This window comes from Prionailurus viverrinus, chromosome D3 (assembly GCF_022837055.1).
Source record: "Prionailurus viverrinus isolate Anna chromosome D3, UM_Priviv_1.0, whole genome shotgun sequence".
NCBI classification, from domain to species: domain Eukaryota; kingdom Metazoa; phylum Chordata; class Mammalia; order Carnivora; family Felidae; genus Prionailurus; species Prionailurus viverrinus.
The window spans coordinates 23,654,487-23,674,372 of record NC_062572.1 but is presented as its reverse complement, the minus strand read 5'-3'; the positions used below and the strand labels follow the sequence as shown (position 1 = coordinate 23,674,372).

General features: G+C 50.1%; 1 protein-coding gene across 2 annotated transcripts in view; it reads right to left on the bottom strand.

Moving 5' to 3' along the window:
• Positions 1–605: 605 nt before the first annotated feature.
• The window catches only part of TBC1D10A (TBC1 domain family member 10A), a 34,065-nt gene continuing 14,784 nt past the window's right edge, over positions 606–19,886 (bottom strand). For both annotated transcript variants that reach the window (XM_047826853.1, XM_047826854.1), the window contains 8 exons: positions 12,328–12,427; positions 7,960–8,067; positions 4,114–4,220; positions 3,321–3,435; positions 3,176–3,241; positions 2,296–2,485; positions 2,035–2,189; positions 606–1,435 (listed from right to left, as the gene is read on the bottom strand). In XM_047826853.1, the coding sequence (XP_047682809.1) occupies positions 932–1,435; positions 2,035–2,189; positions 2,296–2,485; positions 3,176–3,241; positions 3,321–3,435; positions 4,114–4,220; positions 7,960–8,067; positions 12,328–12,427 (1,345 nt within the window). In that variant the 3' untranslated portion in view covers positions 606–931. The remainder of the gene's footprint in view (positions 1,436–2,034; positions 2,190–2,295; positions 2,486–3,175; positions 3,242–3,320; positions 3,436–4,113; positions 4,221–7,959; positions 8,068–12,327; positions 12,428–19,886) is intronic.

Sequence of the window (19,886 nt, the reverse complement as noted above, 5' to 3'; positions counted from 1 at the left end):
CATCCCAGCCTGGCACATGCTGAGCACCAGGAAATGACAGGCAGCCTTTTATCAAAGACCCAAACTTCTCCCCTCACCCCTCTACCTAAAGTGGAGGTCTGGACTTAGCATGTAACGGCATTCATGGTCCCCCACCCCTGGCTCCAGCACTCAACCTAAATGAACACTCAGACCCTTACTGGGATCTGAAGTGGTATCCAGGTCAGGCCTTGGTGAAGGAAGGCCCTGAAAAGATCTTCTTAAGGAGCCCCTCCCCCTCAGAGGTGGGTAGATATCAAGGCCTGGGAAGCAGGCCCCTGCTCTGCTCCAGCACTGGGCTCTAGCTCCGGTGACCCTCATCTATGGCAGCTGGTGGACATGGGGAAGAGTGGATAGGGTGAGAGAAAGTGGGGGCCAGCAACAGGACTGGCCCTGGACTTGGCATCCCCTATGGCAAAATCATTTCTACAGAGGCCCTGGTGCTGGGCTGGGGCAAGGATGGGGGGCTCTATAGGGCACAGAGGAGATACTGAGCACAGAGGTAGCTCTCCTTCCCAGTCCCTAGTTGCACAGCAACTCTCTACACAAGCCTGTTTATTTCTGTACAAAATCATTTTTCTATTTTACACAAAGAGCACCCCACCCTTTACCCCACCCTCTCTCCTCACAACAGCACCCTAGCCCTGGGGAGCATCCCCCCAGGAGGAGGGGGCTGAGTGAGGCACCACCCATGGGTCCTCACTTCTGCCTGTCCCAGCTGGGCTGGCCCAAGCTCCACTCTGGAGAAAATAAATAAGGAGGCTCAGGCAGAATCTGTGCTGGGCCAGCCAGACTCTCTGCCACCCAGTGGCCAGGCAGCTGGGCCCTCAGTGCGTGGGCTGGCCCTCAAATGTCAGTTCATGAACCGTGTAGGTATGTGGAGACCCCACGCCACAGGCCTGAGCTGCCAGGGTTACAAGTAGGTGTCCTCACTCTCCTGGGACGTCAGGCTCTCCTGGGAATGGTGGTGGGCTGAATCCTTGGAGTGGTGGTGGGCTGAATCCTGGGGAGCTGAGTCCTGCGGGGCTGAGTCCTGGTGGGCTGGATCCTTTGGGGGTACATCCTGTGGGGGACATGCATCTCCTGCAGCAGCTGCCACCTTGGCTTGACTTGGGACTGGGGGCTTGTCCAGCTGCCCACTTGCCTTTGCCTGCTTCCACTGCTCCTCCTTCTGGCTCTGTTTGGGTGGCTTGGGCTTGCCTTTGGAGCCCGGGAGGGGGGCATCCGGGGGCAGGCGGATGGATGGTGAGGGTTGCAGTGTGGGCCGGGGGCCTGGCTCCGCCTCCAGGATGGCCTTGGCACCATGCAGCCTGGGCGGGGAGCAGCACTGCAGCTCACCCCGGGTCTCTTGCCAGCGCCGCAGCTGAATGAGGTGCTCACGTTCAATCTGGCGCTCTGTCACTGGCAACTCTACCACCTGTGTGGGTGGTGACAGGCAGATAAGACCAGGAAGAAACTTCCCCTCTGTCTCCCAGCCTGGTGTCTGTTCTCCCTCAGTGTCCTCCAGTCTTGGTCACTAATGGTTGACCTTAGGAATAATGGGGGTCTGGTTCCTGTGGTGATCACAAGTCCCAGAGCTGAGTGCCAGGTGAGCCAGGCACTTGAGGCCCACTGCCTCTATGGAGAAAGCTGCCCACAACTCATGAGTCCACCTGCCCAACAATACGTCACCAAAGTATAGCCCCTGAGAGACAAAATTGCACAAAAGAAAGAAAAAAGGGAAAATAAAGCCAAGGCCATGGATGTGGTACCAGGGAAAAAGAGAGGTGATGAGTTGCAGCTTCTCTCATTCCAAAGTGGTTCAGAACTTGGGAGGCCCTGCAAACCTAGGCCTCTCTGTGACCCTGTCTTCTCATTGAGACAGGAGGATAAGGTCTACCCATACTATCCTAAGCTGCTGAGCACCAGGCCTGACACCAGTGACTCACCTTCAAGGGCAGAGCTACAAGGCCCCTTCCAAAGGACCCCCATATCTCCTGCTCCCACCCAGGGGTAAGGGAAGGGTGTGGGTCATACCTCCTGGACCAGGAAGGCCTCCTGCATGATTTTGGGGCTAAGGCTCCGCAGCTGCTCGATAGTCTCATACTGGCCCTGGCAGGCTTTGAGCTTATCAGGGGAGCCCAATGCATGTTTCAGCAGCACCAGTCCCACACGGAAGATGATCTTGACTCCTGCATGAGGGGGTGGTAAGGGGGCCTGTAAGGAATTTCTCTGGAAATAGAGGCCCCCTTGGGCTGGGTTAAAAGCAGGGGTGCTCCCCTGAGCCCAACCGAGTACCTTCGCAAAAGAACATATCCCAGACGCGCAACACAGAGCTCCAGGGCAGGGTGCGGGCAAAGGCACACATGAACCACTCTGTCATGTACAGCAGTGGGTCGATCTTCTGCCTGCTGAGGTGCTTGTGGGCCACGGGTGACACCTTCTGCAGCAGTGAGAAGAGGATCTCCCCATCCAGTTGGATCGCCTCCTGGGGACACAGCAAGGCCATGGGACCAGGAATGTAGGCTCACAGCAGGCAGGACAGAGACTACGCCCTGGCTCCCAGTACCAGGCAAGCATTCATTCATCTCTCAGGCAGCTACTGCCTGTAGGCAGCCAACCTTGTGTTGGGTGCTGGGATACAATGAAGAGCAAACAAGACATAGCTGGTCCCCCTCATGGAGCATGTAGTAAAAAGGGGCAGACAGATGAATTACAGGAGCAAAGAGACTAGGAGCAGGGCATAGGGGGTGGCTAAGTGCCCAGAATATGGCAGGACCAGGAATGCTGGATTAGCATGTGCCAGAGATCCCACCTGTCAGGGTCACAGAAAGCTCCCTAAGGGCTGAAAACTGAAGGAAAGCAGGGGTTATTAAAAGAAGGAAGGGGGTAGAGATTTAAGCCTATGCCAAGGCTGAGGCAGGGAAGAACTTGGTACACTGGTGGAACTGAGATCCTGACAACAGCCAGACGGCTTGAAGCAGGGATGGATGGCAGGGTGGAACCAATGAGTCTGGAGCCTAGAAGACCTGATCGTGTCAGGCCTTGGGTCTTCAGCCTGAAAGCAACAGAAGTCTGGGAAGGTTTTAAGCTGGGGCAAGAGTGGCTGCGGAGAGAAAGGCCTGGGGAGGCTACAAACAGTAGGTCCCAGGCCAGGTCTCCAACCACAAACACTCACCAGTTTCTCACTGTAGTAGCCAGGCAGGTACTTCTCACAGATCTGCACCAGGCACCAGAAGGCTTGCTGGGGGCAAGAGAGACATGAGGTCTTGCTGCTGGGTATTTCCTGCCCACCTACTCACCCGCCCAGGGCCTGGTGGTACCTCAGCAGGCATGTGCATGAGCAGAACAGCAGCAATGGGCGCCTGGGCCTGGCAGTATCCCTCCTCAGGTCGGTATAGGGTGTAGGCCTTCAGCACACGGAATAGGTCCTGCTGGCTGTGGAAGGGCCAAGTGGGGCAGGGAAGATAGGTGTGACTCTGCCATCCGCTGTCCTTACCTATGCCCTACCAGACCAGACCTGTCTTAGAATTTGCTCTTCTCTGGTGACCTGACTGTGGTCAGCAAGGGGTCAGTCTCCCACTGTAGCACACAGATTCTCACAAGACCAGAGGAGGGAGGCAGGAGGGCACCCCCTCCCCCAGTTTGAAAGGTGAGGGCAGAGGCTCAAAGAGAAAGCAGAGGCAGAGCCAGGCAGGATACCAGATACAAGGTAAGGGTGTGTCAGGGCTGGAAGTCTGGGGCTCTTACTCAGCAGTTGTGTCCCCTTGGCCAAGTCAGCTTTGTCCTAGGTGTCTGTCTTGGTCCCTTGGCCTGGCCTGCCTATCCTTCCCTTCCTACATACCCTCTGTGCACCCAATTATCTCTAACACTCTTTCTTACCACCGAAACTTATTTCTAGAAGAGGACCAGGCAAGCTCTAGCACTCTGGGGAGTAAATGAAAGTTGCCCCAGAGGTAAGAGGAGAAGCTAAGAAGACCCATCAGATTCAAACCAAAGGGAAACTCTGACAGTGGAGTTTGGGGCTGCCAGCTTCTGGAACTCCTTTTACCCCCTCTGCACTCTGAGGGACAGGGCTCAGAGCCACCTCCAGTGTGCAAGGCCCAGCCTACTCACCCATGGCCTCCCCGGGACACAAACATCTCATGGAAAGGGAACTGCCGGTGCAGGTCACGCTCAATCACATCTAGCCACTTGGGGTCCCCAGGGGACATGTCCAGCTCCTAGAAACAAGGTCAAGAGCATGTATTAGGAGTTAGGAATAGCTGCTGGAATATACAATTGTCCTGGGTACTGGAGGAGCCCCCTGCCAGGAGTAATGCCCACCCAATCCTATCATGAACTGGGCCCTCCTGAAGACAAGTCAGGAAGCTCAGGTAAGGAAGCCTGGGCAGAGGCAAAAAGGCAAGGAGGGAGGGCCCTAGAAACTCTGAGGGGTGATCCAGGAAGACCCATGTGGTCAAGTGTCTGTCATAGCTGTGGCTAGAAATAACCCCTAGACACTTTATTCAGGACTCACTCAAATACCTTATGTCACATCCTTAAGATGGAAGGCTACTATCAAAGCAATAGCTACCACCTGTTGCCACTGCTCTGAGCCACCCATGGGCGTCACTGACTCTTTTCCTTAATCCCAAAAGTCCTACCATTATACTGTTCACAGATAAGGAAACTGAAGGTCAAAGAAAAGTCACTTGCCCAAATCCTCATGGTTAGAAAAATGGTAGAGGTGGGCCTGGAAGCCAGGTTGACTCAGAGCCGTTGATCCCAACTCCTCTGCTCTCTGTCTCCCTGTGCAAGTGGTGTCACCTATTCAGGGAAGGGTGTTTGTGTGTGGGTGTGGGTGTGAGAAAGAGACAGTGAGAGAGGGAAAGAGAGGGAGAGATCTGCATAGAGTGTTATGTGGAAGGATACAACATTTGTCAAACCATTAAACTCAGCCATCTCTCAGGGGCGCCTGGGTGGCACAGTCGGTTGAGCGTCTGACTTCAGCCAGGTCATGATCTCGCGGTCTGTGAGTTCGAGCCCCGCGTCGGGCTCTGGGCTGATGGCTCAGAGCCTGGAGCCTGTTTCTGATTCTGTGTCTCCCTCTCTCTCTGCCCCTCCCCCGTTCATGCTCTGTCTCTCTCTGTCCCAAAAATAAAAATAAAAGTTGAAAAAAAAAGAAAATAAATAAATAAATAAATAAACTCAGCCATCTCTGGGTGCTGGGGTTTCAACTAAGTTTTACTGTTTTCTTTGAACTTCTGTGAACATTTTGTCATGAGTTTTAAAAAACAAAGTATTACACAAACAAAAATCATTTCCTCATCATTTGAAATGTCCTATATTGTGATTTGCTTGTTAGTTACATGGATATGTATTATTTGTCAAAACTCACTGAAACTGCACACTTAAGATCTGTGCATTTTACCCTCTGTAAATTCATGCCCCAACTTTAAAAAAAGAAAGAATATATGAATAAAAAGGAAACCCAGAGGGCTGAGCAGGGAAACAGATTAAGTACATGTTGCCTGCGGGGCTCGTGCAGCATTAGGGAAGGCCCCTGGGATGAGGGCCAGGTTCTCAGCAAACACACCAGTGGGCACAGACCCAGGCCTTGGCCTTGACTGGCAGGTGTCTTCATACAAGCTCCTTTCTCTCTTGTGCCCTCTCAGTGGGGGTGTCCCAATATTAAGCTAAAAACCCTAGGGTGCCAGGTAACTTGACATGAGAGAGTGAGTCTGAGAGAAAAAACTGATGGAATGTTCAAGGCTGGAAGGTGGAAGGAAGGGCGAGGTGCCTCCACAGAGGGCCCTTGAGCAGGCACAGAGTGAAGAAGTGGGTATACAACCTCTAGAGTCCCACATATTCTAAAGATGGGGGTCTGTGCATGTCCTATGAACTTCCCAAGTCAAGCCCAGGGCTGGATACTGTCTGAACACAATGCAGGATTGCTTTTGTCAGAAAGTGGAGGAGGATCCTACAAATTCTCCTGAGGGCTCTGGTAAGGTAGGGACCCGAGACTCCAAAAAGTTCCTAGGATGTACTTGCCTGACACCTCAGCAGCCCAAAGCACTTGACCACACATGGGTGGGTGAGAAAGAAAAAGGTATAGCTGAAGGACCTATGGGGAGAAAGTGCTCTGGGAATCAAAGGCAGGTGTGAGCCGCTGGCAACTCATGCCACTATTGCAGCCTCCAAGAGAGCCTGAAGGCACTGGCACCATCATGAGGTGAAGCCAGAGAAGAAAACCGGGTAAGGAAAGGACTTGCCTGCCCAATGAAGGAGGAAGAAGAGCAAGTGTGGGAGAAGACAGAACCACAAGAGGCTGCAGAACCTTCCCTGACAGCTGAGGTTGGGGTCAACTACCTGGATCTTCAGGGGAACACAGGAATAGGTGCTGTTATGTGCTGCCACCAATAGCCTGTCACTGTACCCTTGCCTTTGGCTATCTTGTCCACAGCAGCCAGAAGGAGCTTCTCAACCTTGCTCACTTCCTCCATGTCATCCACAGGCAAAGTCCTTCTAGGTGTGCTCGAAAACTACTGTTCTAGCCCCCAGGACTGCCTTGGGGACCCACTACTCAGCTTCAGAGTATCTAGAAGGCCTTTCTGGGAAAAATCTACCTTTTCCCACAAGCAACCCTCAAGACTCCACAGAGGTGGCTGATTCCTCTCCAGATACACTATTCCCCACACACAAAATGCACACACATGCTCCATACTCTGCTATTCACGCAACACGTGCTCACATTTGCTAACTATGGAACCAGGAGTCTGGCCAGGCCAACTAAGCTCTTGGCTCCTATGCCTGTGCTCTGGCAGCCAGAGGTAACCTTGGGGTGAGGTTCCCACCACTGAGTTTTTCCCTCCATCCAGGATGCAGCCTCCTGAAATGTAAGGGATGGGAGGAAGACACTGGGAGGTAGGTTTTGGAGTCAAGAGGCTGCTCTAGTAGGACCTGGTATTGATGTTTGGTAGGACAGTCCAATCTTATTCAGAGCTGCCCTCAGCCAGACACTCCACCAAATCCCCCAGCCCCAGGGCCAAGTACTGTTAGTAAAAGGCTCTCACCCTCTTTAGGTCAACAGCAGAAACTCTAGGCTCCCCTGCCCCACCTACTCTTCTTAGGGAACAGGTTTGGCAAAACAGGAGTGTTTGCTGAAGCATGAAGTATGTCAACAAAAAGCTGGTAGCTGGCAGCTCTTTCTCACTGCCTGTCACCAGTCCCAAGAGGTTGGAAGAAACCCTGATGCCTACGGCCAGGTCTAGGAGGTAAGCAGGGGCAACCCCAGGGGAGCCAACTCCTGGAGAAGCTGCCCCGCCCAGGTGGGCCCTAAGAAGCCCATGAAAGAAGGGGTGTTCTTACTCTGGCAGTGATGGGGTAGGGAGCAGCAGGTGGGGAGGGGAAGGCATGCCTGCAGAGGACACCCTCTCTGGCCACTGACTGGTTTCTAACCCTTAAGGATACTGGTTTGGCTATGCCACCCCTAAGGCTGACAACTAGCAGCACAAGTGAACTGTGTCTGGCCAGCTTGGATGAGGCAGGAGAAAAGAGTTGAGGATGGGAGGCTAAGATTACTGAAGGTCTTGTGGTCCTGAGGGCAGGCCTCCAAAAGCCCAGAGCACGGAGCCCAAGAAGTCAGGGAAGTGGTCTGAGTATCCCCTCCTGACAACCAAGAGCTGGGAGATGGCCTGCTAACTCCAAGAAAACAAAACTGGGTGGTTGACAAAATAAAGAGCTGGAATGGAGGATGCAAAATCTGTCCATCCCACTGAAGCCTGCACAGTTGGAGCTTCAGATGGACAGAGCCCCCAGGAGTCACAGGTTGAATAGGCCTGGCCAATGAGGCATTTTATGGGTGGTCCTATTGATCAGCTCATATTGTTGAGGTCCAAGTGAGTACATGGAGGACTGCTGCCATGGGTAGGGCATCAAGAGACATGGAAGGGAGGGTAGGGTGAAGGAAGGGCCACTCACGTCAAACTTTCCAGGGTTCTGCTGTAGCTTCACCTTGCCTCCTGACAAGTACTGCCAAGCACGGCCCCGCAGAGAAGGTGGGATGCCCTTCTGGCACCGCAGACGGATCTGAAAGTCAAAAGGACTGTGCTTATACATCCACCCAGGCAGCTCCTCCAGAGGCTGTGTGCCAGTCCAGCTCCTCTATTGGTGTTTGGCGGGCTTTTAGTTAGCACACTGGGCAAGCCGTAAAGTGGAGAAAATAGGACTCCCCTCCTGCTGCTACTGTTGCTACAATGCATAGCCTAGGATGCTGGTGGGGGCAGTGGGGGTGGTGACAAGTAATGACTGTAATTAGATATGCTGCCACCAGGTGATGGCAGTCTCCATGTCCCCTGGTCCAGTGATAAAACAGGTTATTTCTAAGATCTACCACATAATTCTGAATCCCCATGACCATTTTCTGGACCAAAAATGGAATGATTCAAGTTGGAGGAGCCCCATGGGATATCACTAGGGAGGAATCTGCATGGTGCGGGGCACAGCTGCAGCTCAGGAAAGGGTAGCTTATGAGATGACCCAGACTGTGCCCAGAGACATGGCCTGGGCACTTTCACAGGGGTGTTTAAGTAGCCGTGTGGCCACCTAGAGTGGAAAGTCAGCAGAACTCAAGGGAGATGGGAACTGAGCAGAATGGCTCCATACTTGTTTTAGTCATGAATCCTCTCTTTTCTGCGCTCCTTGACCCTGAGCTCCCATAATTACCAGCCCAGCCCAAGTCAGAGGCAGCTCTCCTGGCTGTGAATCCTGATTCCAACCCTTGCTACAATGGCATGGGTCTTTCCTACTCATAGGAAAAGTCCCATAGACTGGGAGAGGTGAGGGAGAAAGTATCTGGGATAACTCATGACCCAGAGCTATGCTCAATTCTTATGCTTGCTGTCTTTAAAAGAAAAAGACTTCTGTGTCAAAATCCAGTTTGAAAAATCATCTTTTACAAATGGGAAAACTGAAGACAGAGTGGGAAAATATTAAGGTCACACCATAAGGAACCCACTACTTCCTATACCACACAGGCTAGGGGGATCCAGCCCCATGAGCTTTCCACTTCACTGGCCTCACAGGACTAGTTGGGAGATGAGCTCCACCTGGACTTTGGGACAGACTGAGACTGAGGGCAGCTGCCCTGATCATCCTCTTTGACCTCAAGGCCAATGGTCAAGGATGATAAGACCAAAAGCAGAGGTACCAATCCTATAGAATGGAGGTGGGGGTACTGACCAATGACACTCCCCTCAACCCCTACACTAAGCAGCCTGGCCTGGGACAGAGATGGGAGCTCAGGGCACTGGGAAGAGCAACTGGATATGAGTTTGAATCCAGCACTGGATTCAACCAATCAAGTCTCATCAATAGTTAAAAACAGAATGGTAATACCCAGGATTCTATTAGAAGGTTGGGAAAATGCCTAGAATGGGGCTTGACACACAGTCTGTGTTTAATAAATGCTTTCCTTTCCACCTCTCCATCCCAGGAAGATGCCTGACACAGAAACCCCAGGGGCTCCTGCTCACACCTAACTTTCCCTTACCTGGAAACCCCCTCAAATAGTCCCGTTTGAATCTCTCAGAGGAGCACAGAAGGCCTAGCCTTCCTGATGATGAGCACAAACAAGAGAAAACTTTCCAAGGGTCAGAGAGTATCAAGAACCAGGAAGGAGACAAGCAGACAGGCAGGAGGCAATGGGGGAAGAGCAGAGTAGCTGGTCATGAGAGCTAAGCTGGAGCTTCTGGGACTGCTTGCAAAGGGGGGCAAGGAAGGGAGTGGAAGGGAACTGCCCCAGACTCTGGGAATAATAGTTTCCTGCTGTGTGGGACGAGAGTCTCCTTAAGGAGTCCACTTGGTCTGAGAAGGTTTTGGCAAAGGGATATAGTATGGCCTAGAGCCACAGGTCCTTTGGGCTCTCCCCAGGGCCAAGCTTAGCTGACCTAAGCCAGCCCCCACATCATCACAGCCCCCTGTCATAGTTGGCCTGCCACAGGGAAGCCCAGGAATACCTTCAGTTCATTAAGGCTCTCAAAAAGGCTCTGCCCTCATTCAGGCCAGAGCTGGGGAGGTGGGGATGGAGAACCAGGAGTATAGCCATCTTTTCCCACTCTGGCCTCTGGAATCCTCCTCAGCACAGAGGTGTTAGAGATGGCAATTTCTACCTGCCAGCCTTAGAGAGGAGGCAATGGTGGGGATCAGAAAAGAAAAAGCAAGAGAAAATGCTCAGCAAACAGAAAGCACAAGGGTTATTATTCTCTGACGACAGCTGAGTGAGGCCACACCCTGCCTGCTGAACTCTGGGAGAGCTAGGCCACAGTTTGAGCAGAGCCCTACAGGGGAAGACAGCATTCCAGCCACAGCCTTGCCTCCCTACAGGGCCTGGACCCCCTCCTGGGGACTCAGATTCTAAGTCCAGGAGAGGTGTTGGGTCTGGACCTACTTCCTGAAGCAGGTATTATCCTTCCTGTGCCATGACTTCCTGACCAAGGGGAGAGCCCAAGCCTGTGCAGCCAGACAGGAAGAGATCCTAGGGCCAGTGTGACCACAGCTGAGGTGGCAGGAGCAGAGAGCAGTGAGCTAGGGCTTCTGGGTAGGATAGGGTATAGCCTCTTGTGGTGGCCCCTGCTGGACAAGGGGAGCTCTTGGCTTCCTAACCACAGTGCCAGGGAAGCAAAGGGGAAGAGGAAGTGGTACTGCCTGCTCTGCTGAAAGGATCTCCCCAAGGCTCCCTTCTGGAATCCCCCATTTGCAAGGGATACTGGGGCAAGAAGGATCCACCATCCCTGCTAGTCACTAATCACGAGATTGGAGAGGGATCTGAAGCTCAGGGTAAGAGCCTGAGGGGTAAGGAGGGAGGAAAATAGACTCCAGAGTCATGCATGACACAGTTGAGAAGAGCTGTCTTTAAAAAAAAATTTTTTCTCAACAGTTTTTTATTTATTTATTTATTTATTTATTTTTATTTTTGGGACAGAGAGAGACAGAGCATGAACGGGGGAGGGGCAGAGAGAGAGGGAGACACAGAATCGGAAACAGGCTCCAGGCTCTGAGCCATCAGCCCAGAGCCTGACGCGGGGCTCAAACTCACGGACCGCGAGATCGTGACCTGGCTGAAGTCAGACGCTTAACCGACTGCGCCACCCAGGTGCCCCAAAAAAAAATTTTTTTAAGAGAAATGTTAATAAGCAAAAAATGAATGCTCCAAAGCCTACATAGAACAGCAAGAAAGAGCCTGGGCTAGGTGTGCCTCTTCTCCATAGGCACAAGGCTTTGCAGTCACCAACTGATGGGAGCCTCCCAACATGACTGTCATTTCCATTCAACCAGGGAAACTGAGGGTGAAGTGGCTCACACAAAGTTGCACAGCTGGCCACAGGCATGAAGAGGGGAAGGTAGTGGGGCTGGGCCCAAGCCCAAATATGACTTTCAGGCCTGAGATTTCTGCTTGACCCTGCAGCCAGCTATGCCAGCCTAGACCAGACCAGCATGTCAGGTGATAAGAGCAGGACAGCAGGTTCACTCTGTGCAGTGGGAACTTATGCAGAGACACCCTGGCTATGAAGTTCTGGACAGGTCTCCACTAGGCCAAGGAGTAACTAGATCCTGCCCAGGTATCCAAGGACACCAACACACACATTGTGCTAGGCTACGATGTTCCTATGGGGCAATAGAGCTAGTGTTTAAAGAAAGACCAATTAGAAGAGGGCCAGAGGGTACTTTCATTTTAATAAGACCATTAAACTGCGAGGTTACTTTTCTTTGGCCAGGAGGCAAGAGGGAACTCATCAAATTCATCTAGAGGGTGGTGATGAAGAATGAAGGTACTAAATGTAGATTGCCTGGGTGCAAATTTTGATTTTGTGTGTCATCCATAAAGTAGGGGTACTACTGCTACCAACCTCACTGAAGTGTTATAAGGACTACTCAAGTCAAGTGTCCAGCACACTGCAAATGTTCAACACATGTTAGCTATTATTAGTATTATAAAGTCCTCCCTGATAGGTAGTAAACGGCAGTAAGAACTTCTCCCAAAAGAGGGCTGAAGGAAAGCTACCTATAAGGGCTTTTGGCTAAAAGCGGCTTTGAAGTTTGACTCCAGGACAAAGTTCTAGGTGAGTCTGAAGCCATCTTGGAAGATCAAGTAAAGACTGGTCCCTGCCCTCCAGCCAGCTTCTGTTTCCTTTTCAGAGCTGGCAGACAGAGACACTTAAGGCTACTGGCAGTTGGAGAAGGCTACTGGCAGTTGGCTACTGCTCCTCTAAGCTGATACAGTTCCTCCTTCTTCCTTTTCTTCTCCAGGCTGCCAACTCCCAGCCCAAGGCCCAAGGCCAGGCCCCTCACCTTTTTGTGCTTCTTGGCCATCCATTTGTCCCAGTTGTTGAGCATGTCCAGCCACTTGGACTCCCTCTGCCTCAGCACCTCCAGGGGGACTTCCTCTAGCCTGTGGAGCAAAGGGTAGGACCTGTCAGAAGTGCCAAAGGAAGCAAAGGCCCTGGCTTAAGCCCCAGCCACCAGCCTTGTCAGGCCTTCATTCCTACCCATCTTCCATCCCTGCTGTTCCCTTCGGGGCTGCTAACTCTTGAACACGCTTACACAGACAAGAGGGAACGCTGCCTCCTCCCTAGAAGGCACAGGCCAGAGAGACACCAGGTTAAGTGCCCACTTCCCCAATGTGTCAAGGGGCCAGGGGTCACTGTGCCTCTCTGGGGACAGAGGTCTGAGTGCGTGCATCTGTGCACCAAAGCAAAGCATTCCTGTCCTGGGTCTGTCTAGATAAATAAGCCTCTTAGAGGGCCTTCATGCAAGGTGTAGAGCTGGATCAAAACAAAACAAAACAAAACAAAACAAAACAGTCAAACAAGTACATAAATAACATGCTCACCTCTTCATTCTAGCAAAACTAGTTATTCATAGTTTCCACAATTATGCCCTGGCCCTTTCCCACCTCTCAACCTTGCTCATGCCAGTGCCTTTGCTGGAAGGGACTCCAAGTTGTCTCTACCTATCAAAATCCTACACATGCTTCAAATCCTCATCAATATCACTTGTATTTGTACATCTACTAACTGAGCAGCTATCACAGCTGTGCTAGCATTGTTCTAGGTCCAGGGCTTCTGGGCAGGCTGTGAGGAAACACTCCTTTGACTAGAACAAAGTCCTGGCCTTCATGGCATTGACATTCTACTGGACTCTGAATGCCCACTAGAGTCAGTGGCAGAAACACTGGGCATGGAGACCCACCCTAGGCAAGAAGATCAGCACCGGAGCAGCTGAGGCAGGTTGGGGCAGAATCCCTGGCTTAGCCAGAGGGTGCTTCAAGTGAGTAGGCTTCCTCTAAAAAGTGACTTCCTGAGAATTCCTGAGTTCAAATAACTGAGGGGCAAAGAGGAGGAGACTAGCATTTACAGAGTGATTATTCTACATATGCTTTCTTATTTAGACTACAGAGCAATATTGATAAGAAAAAAATGAAAAAATGTATGTGTACACCTCTGTACACACACATACATGCTCTCTTCTTTTTTTATTTTATTTTTTAAGTTTACTTATTTTGAGAGAGAGGGAGCATGATGGGGGAGGGGCAGAGAGCAGGAGAGACAGAATCCCAAGCAGGCTCCCCACCATCAATACAGAGCCTGATGCGGGGCTTGAACTCACAAACACGGACATCATGACCTGAGCCAAGATCAAGAGTTGGACGCTTGACTGACTATGCCACCCACGTGCCCTACATACATGCTGTCTTCTTCTTTTCTTTTTTTTTTTTTTTAAGTTTATTTCTGATAAGGAGAGAGAGTGTGTGAGCGTGAGCGGGGGGGGGGGGGGGGGGTTGCAGAGAGAGAGGGAGACACAGAATCTGAAGCAGGCTCCAGGCTCTGAGCTGTTAGCACAGAGCCCGATGCAGGGCTCAAACTCATGAACTGTGAGATCATGACCTGGGCCAAAGTCGGAGGCTTAACCGACTGAACCACTCAGGTGTCCCAAGCTCTCTTCTTAAAATCATTTTTTAAGTGGTAGATTTTGACTTTCTTATTTTTAACATTTTTTTTTTTCAATTAAAAAAAGTGCTTGATGTTATTTAGAGGTAAGATACCCAGGGAGGGTATCTTGCTCAGAGTCAAACAGCAAATCAGTGGAAAATCCCAGAATCCAAGTTAGATCCTAGCCAAGAGCCTGCACTCAGTCCTGCCTGACCTCCCAGAAAAGAGTGCAGGGTCAGAAGCACTCAGGCAGCTGGGAGGAGGCCCTTAGGAACAGGACATAATGGGGCTAGGGCTTGGCCCAGGCCTTGATTCTCTAACGGAAGGAAATGCGCTGCTGTGACTTTTACTGGTTGGAAGAGCAGAGGGAGGGGCCTTGGCAGAGCAGAGGCCTCCCAGACACAAAAGGGCAGGTCTTCTTTACGCACTTTATTCTGGGGAACTGCACAGACCTGAGAGCAGCTTTGGAGCTGAAGAGCTGAGGAGGAAAGGCAGTCTAGGGCAAACTTAGCCCCCTCAACACACTGACAAAAGTCATTCTCCTCTTGAACTGCTGACTCTCTCCTCACCACCCAGAGGCAGAACCAGGGTGTGAGGACACTTCTTTCCTTTCCTTCCTCATGGGAGAAAACCAGAGACCACACCTTTAGATCAAATAAACTGACAGATGCATGTCTCCAGGCAACCCCTAAACACCCAGGAAACGGAAACCAAAGGCCCAGACACCACAGGGCATGCTGCCTCCCACCACCTACAAAGCACTAGCTTATACAAGTCAGGGGACGAGGCTTCTGGTTAGCTAAATGAAAGGGGATGCCCACACTGTGTTAACAGGAAGTTTTGGCAGTTGTGGATGTGGATAATATTTGATCCAACCCCTCCACTGAGCAGATGAGAAAACTGAGGCTCAAAGAGGGCAAGGCTTTTGCCTGAGACTATGTTTCCAGTGAGTTCCCATGTGATTAAATACATGCCCATTTGATACCTCAAAGACCCCTCCAGGTCTTTGTTGATAAGATCTGATTGCAGGGCCTCAGAGATACCCATTCTCCCAACTGCAGATACACAGGGGAACACATTCAAGTTCAGTGTTCCTTTAAATGATGTCAGATAACAGCTTTGGCAGTTTCAAAGCCCCAACATCAAACCTCAAACCGGAATTTCAATTGGTTACAAAACAAACGACCATATTTCCTGGATTCTACAACGCTACTGACTTTAAGCTATACCATTGATTTGGCAAGATCTTCTCAGAAACAAAAAACCCACCACTACTTGAAATATACATGTCAACTGAAAGATCTGCTTTGACTTTTAAAACCTTAAACTGGGAAAACTTTGAGGAAATAGGGTCATTTGAGTAGCTTCTCCTCCAATAGTAGAGGAGTTTAAGCCACCTGGAGATGGTGAAAAGGAAGACCACTAGAGGTCTGGTTGTACCCAGAACTCACCACACCACATGCTCTCTAACTGCAGGTAGATTTCTCTCTATGCACAGGATGTGCTCCTGAAAAGTTGCAGGCTATCCTTTTTTTAAACCAGAAAGTTCACATATCCTTTGGTCTAGTCAGTCAGGATCTTAAAAGGTATCTGATCAGACTGCTGTCTGGTATAGGAATCCCTTCTACAACAGGTAAGCTGCTTGCCCTCTTCAGACCTCAATTTCCCTACATGATTAGAATGATCTGCATTGTGAATTGATCCTCAAAGGAAGCCCAGAAAAGAGCCATGAGATGAAGATAGAGTCAGGTGTGTCCCTGCAAACGGCATGATGGTGTAGAGGCTATCTGAGGCGGTTTCCTCCTGACAGTGGAGGGAGAGCATGAGCCAGTTTCTGGTGACAAGGAAGTTGACCAAATGGCCAGTTTAAGGGATCAAACGGCCCACTGGGGATGTTTCAGGTCTCAGAGCTTCACTCTTCCTTCAGAAAACCCCTCTTTCTTTCAAGTGGCTTGAGGGACTCTCTGCAATCAAAAGAGCCTAATGAGGAACAGTCTCTAGTGGCCCAATCTATGCTGGAATTCTGCCAGGGATGGGTCTCATTATCACCAGGTGAAGCCACCCTATTGTTGAAGTTTCTAGTGCTAAAAATTTCCTCCCCCTGTAATGCCAAAACTTTCCTGGCACCATCTATCTATAATCTCAACACCCCTTTTAAGGCTACACACATCTCAGCCAGATCAGTCTCATACCAGGCACACACATACTTATCCCTTGTCACCAACCCATCCTTACCTAGAATGCCCCTTCTTCTCCCCTCTCCAAGTCACAGCAACCCTTTCAGGGCCCAATATAACAATACAAATCACAACTGCAACAATACCAGCAGCAATAGTAGTTACCATTTATACATCATTTTCTACTTACCGATTTCTTCCTAAAAGTGTTATATACATTCTTATCATGTACCTTTCATAATAACCCTACCATAATATCATTCTTTTAATTTTCCAGAAGTAGAATCCAAGACTTAGTAAAGTTAAGTGACTTACTTAAGGCCAAATAGCTGGAAGAGACAAAGCTGGGACTCAAATCCAGGCCTGCCTGACTCCATAGTCCATGCTCTTGACCCTTGTACTATAGCCCTCTGGTCCTATAGGTCAAGCCCTCAGCCTCCATCCACATGGCCTCCACACTTGCTCAGATCTCATTAACTGTCCTCCAATCTGAAGACTTTTATCTTGACTTAGAATACTATTTCTCACAAGTTTTAAAACTGAGACCCACAATAAGAAATACATTATATATTGAGATTTTATACACACACACACACACACACACACACACACACAGCTGAAATACATTTTATGAAATAATTTACTTTTTTTAAGTTTGTTTTTTTTTATTTTGAGAGAGAGTGTGTGCATGTGCACACACATGTGGGAGAGGTGCAGAGAGAGTGAAAAAGAGAATCAATCCTAAGCAGTCTCTTTGCTCCCTCATTGGGCTTGGCACTCAATCTCATGAACCGTGAGATAGACCTGAGCCAAAAACAAGAGTTGGATGCTTAACTGACCAAGCCATCCAGGCATCCCATAATAATTTATTCTTACATGCACTCCAAAATTTTCAGTTTAGTTTTATATTATTCTATTTTCTTCCTTTTTTTTTTTCTTTTTTGAGAGAGAGAGGGGGCACAAGTGAGCAAGAGCAGAGTGAGAGAATCCCACAAGGGGCAGAGAGAGAGAGAAGTAGGGCTCACCTGAAGTGGGACTTGTGTTCACCTGAAGTGGGGCTCGAGTTCACCCAATGTGGGGCTCAAGCTCCCAAACCATGACGTGAGATCATGACTTGAGCCTAAGTCAGATGCTTAATGACTGAGCCACCCAGGCGATACCCCCCCTTTTTTTCTTTTAATGCTGTCCCAATCCCCTAAAATTAATTTCAGCAGTAATTCACTAATAAATCAAGACATGAAATTAACACTTCATTACACCTTGCTCATATTGCTTAGCACTGTCCCTCCCTAACTAGACTGGGTCTTGAACTTCTGTAACTCCCACCAAGCACCTCACAGGTATTCAACAGTGCCTGCCTGCTTTTCTCCATGACATCATTACTTTCATATGAATTGCCTTCAGGTCTACAAGCCACTGTTGCCTACAGCAATTTTATTTGTGCCCCTAATAGCTCAGTGAGGTGGAGCCCTCCTTAATTAATAGATGATTTACTATTTCCACTTGGTCCATGAGGGATTTGACCCAATCAGAGATGTTACATGACTTGGGCAACGTCACAAAGGTAATAAGTTAAGTGGCAGAACTAGGGCTTCCCCTCTGCCACAGTGACTCGTGTGCTGTTTTGGACTCCCCTGGGAAGACTATGAGGAAATCAGGCTATTCTCCAGATGCCACTGTGGGGATCTATCTCTAGTCCCCAAGCCCCTGAAGCCAGTCTATCCCCATCGTCAGTGTTCTGACTGCCCCAGTGAGCATCTTGCCCACTCCTAGTAATGCTCAGGGAAGCCAATATGCTGGATGGGCACAGGTTCCAAGCACAACCTCAGTTGGAGATGGCAAGCCTGGGCAATGTACTGTTTGCCAGCCACCCCTCCTGAGGGAGAGAGGCACAGAGGAGACAAAAGTGGGCAGCCAGGGGGGTGACTGAGCCCAGATTCTGTTGGGCTCTCAGGCTGAGCTAGGCTTAGCAGTGTTATGCCAGGCCATGGCCCAAGGCAGTAGTAACACTCTGCTGACCCTGCGCTCTGAAGGCTCCCAGTTACCTACTCTTTTCTCCAAACTCAGAACTGGAAGTTTCCAAGAACTCAGAGGAACAAGACCAGTTCCCAAGGCTATCAAGACCAAAGACTGGGGCTCTCTCCGCACTTGTGCCTTCTGCCCAAGCACACCTCAGCCCTTCTGGCTGGCAGTCAGCCAGGTATGGTGCCCATGCCCATGCCCCCTTTATCCGATGGTGGAAGATAAATCTTGGTCCCAAAGACCCAGTGCAACCTCCTCCTTCAAGCTTCACTCTTCAAAGAAGCCCAAATGAAGAGAAACACAGCCTAAGCAGAAAGCCCAAGGCCACAGATCACAGGATTGTTCCTCATCTTAAGCACTGGAGGCCAGCTAGGTTATGGAGCGAGTGAACAGAGTGGAGATCTTGAGGCCAATCAACTTTCAGCTCCTCCACCTGGGAAACCATGGACAAAATACTTGTCCTCCCTAAGTCTTGACTTCTTCATCTTTAAGTGGGACTATAATACACACCTCAGATTTTATAGGGCTGAAACAAGCCTGATGAGTGGACAGAAAATGGTAGCTATTAGGTGACTGATATTTGCAGCTAACCTAGCACTTTCATATCCCGCTTGTCATCTGACTGGTCCACATATACAGCCACATACACATGCAGCAGGGCAGGATTATGCCCATTTAACTATGAAGCAATTAAGGTCCAGAGAGATTAAGTAATTTACTCAATGACACAAAGACTGTAACTCCTGGCTTCTGATCCCAGCTCTATCATTTTATAGCTGCCTGAAACAGGGCAGGCTGCTCCACTCCAAGCAGGTTCCCCACCTGTAATATGGGGGCACTGCCACCTCCTTAGAGGGCAGCGGTAAAGATCACACGAGGCAGTAAGAGCTGATACATTTCCAGCATTGGCCATGTAGTAGCTCTGCCAAGTACTACATATGCACACAATTCCCCAAGGAAGTAGCTTTTATTATCTCCATTTAATAGACAAGAAAACTAAAGCTCAGTATGGTTGAGTAATCTGCCCAAGGTTACACAGCTTGGAAGTGGAGGCTGCCACTTAAGCACTAAATTATCCAATAAATATAAAATGTCTCACCACCTGGCCTCAATACAATCTAAAGCCCTCAGTGCCTGTCACATTCTCTTTCCTCTTCTTTACTACCAATAGAGAACCACTACCCTCTGTGCTGAGAACGGTAGAAGTGAGCAACAAGGAAGTGTGGAAAATTGGGAAGTAGATGTCCAGAAAGAGCATAGCCAATGACAGATCCAGTGACAAGGCGGGGGGGGGGGGGGGGGGGGGGCGGGCTCCCTTCTCCCAGAGCTGGAAAAAGTGAGGATAAACAAAAGGCTGACCTACTTTGCACACTGGGTAACAACCTCTGGAGTTCATTAACCTAAGAGTTGGTAAGGACTGCAAGTATAAATAGCTTTTATGCCAGCTCCATAATAACTGATGATAAGAAACCGGAATGCAAGAGAGGGTGGGTTGGGAGGGTACAAATGGCTGATAGTCCAGGCTGGAAGGCCTGTGAAATCACCCAGGGGGTCTACTCCTCCTCAGAGAGCCAGCAAGGCCTATAGCCCAAAGGGTAAGTGGTTTGCCCAAGGCCATGCTGTGAGTCAGTGTGGAAAAGCAAGATGGTCTGCAGAAGCCTGGCACTCCCTCCTGCAGCCTGGCAGCCACTGGTTTAAGGGTAGGGCAATGTCCAGGCTC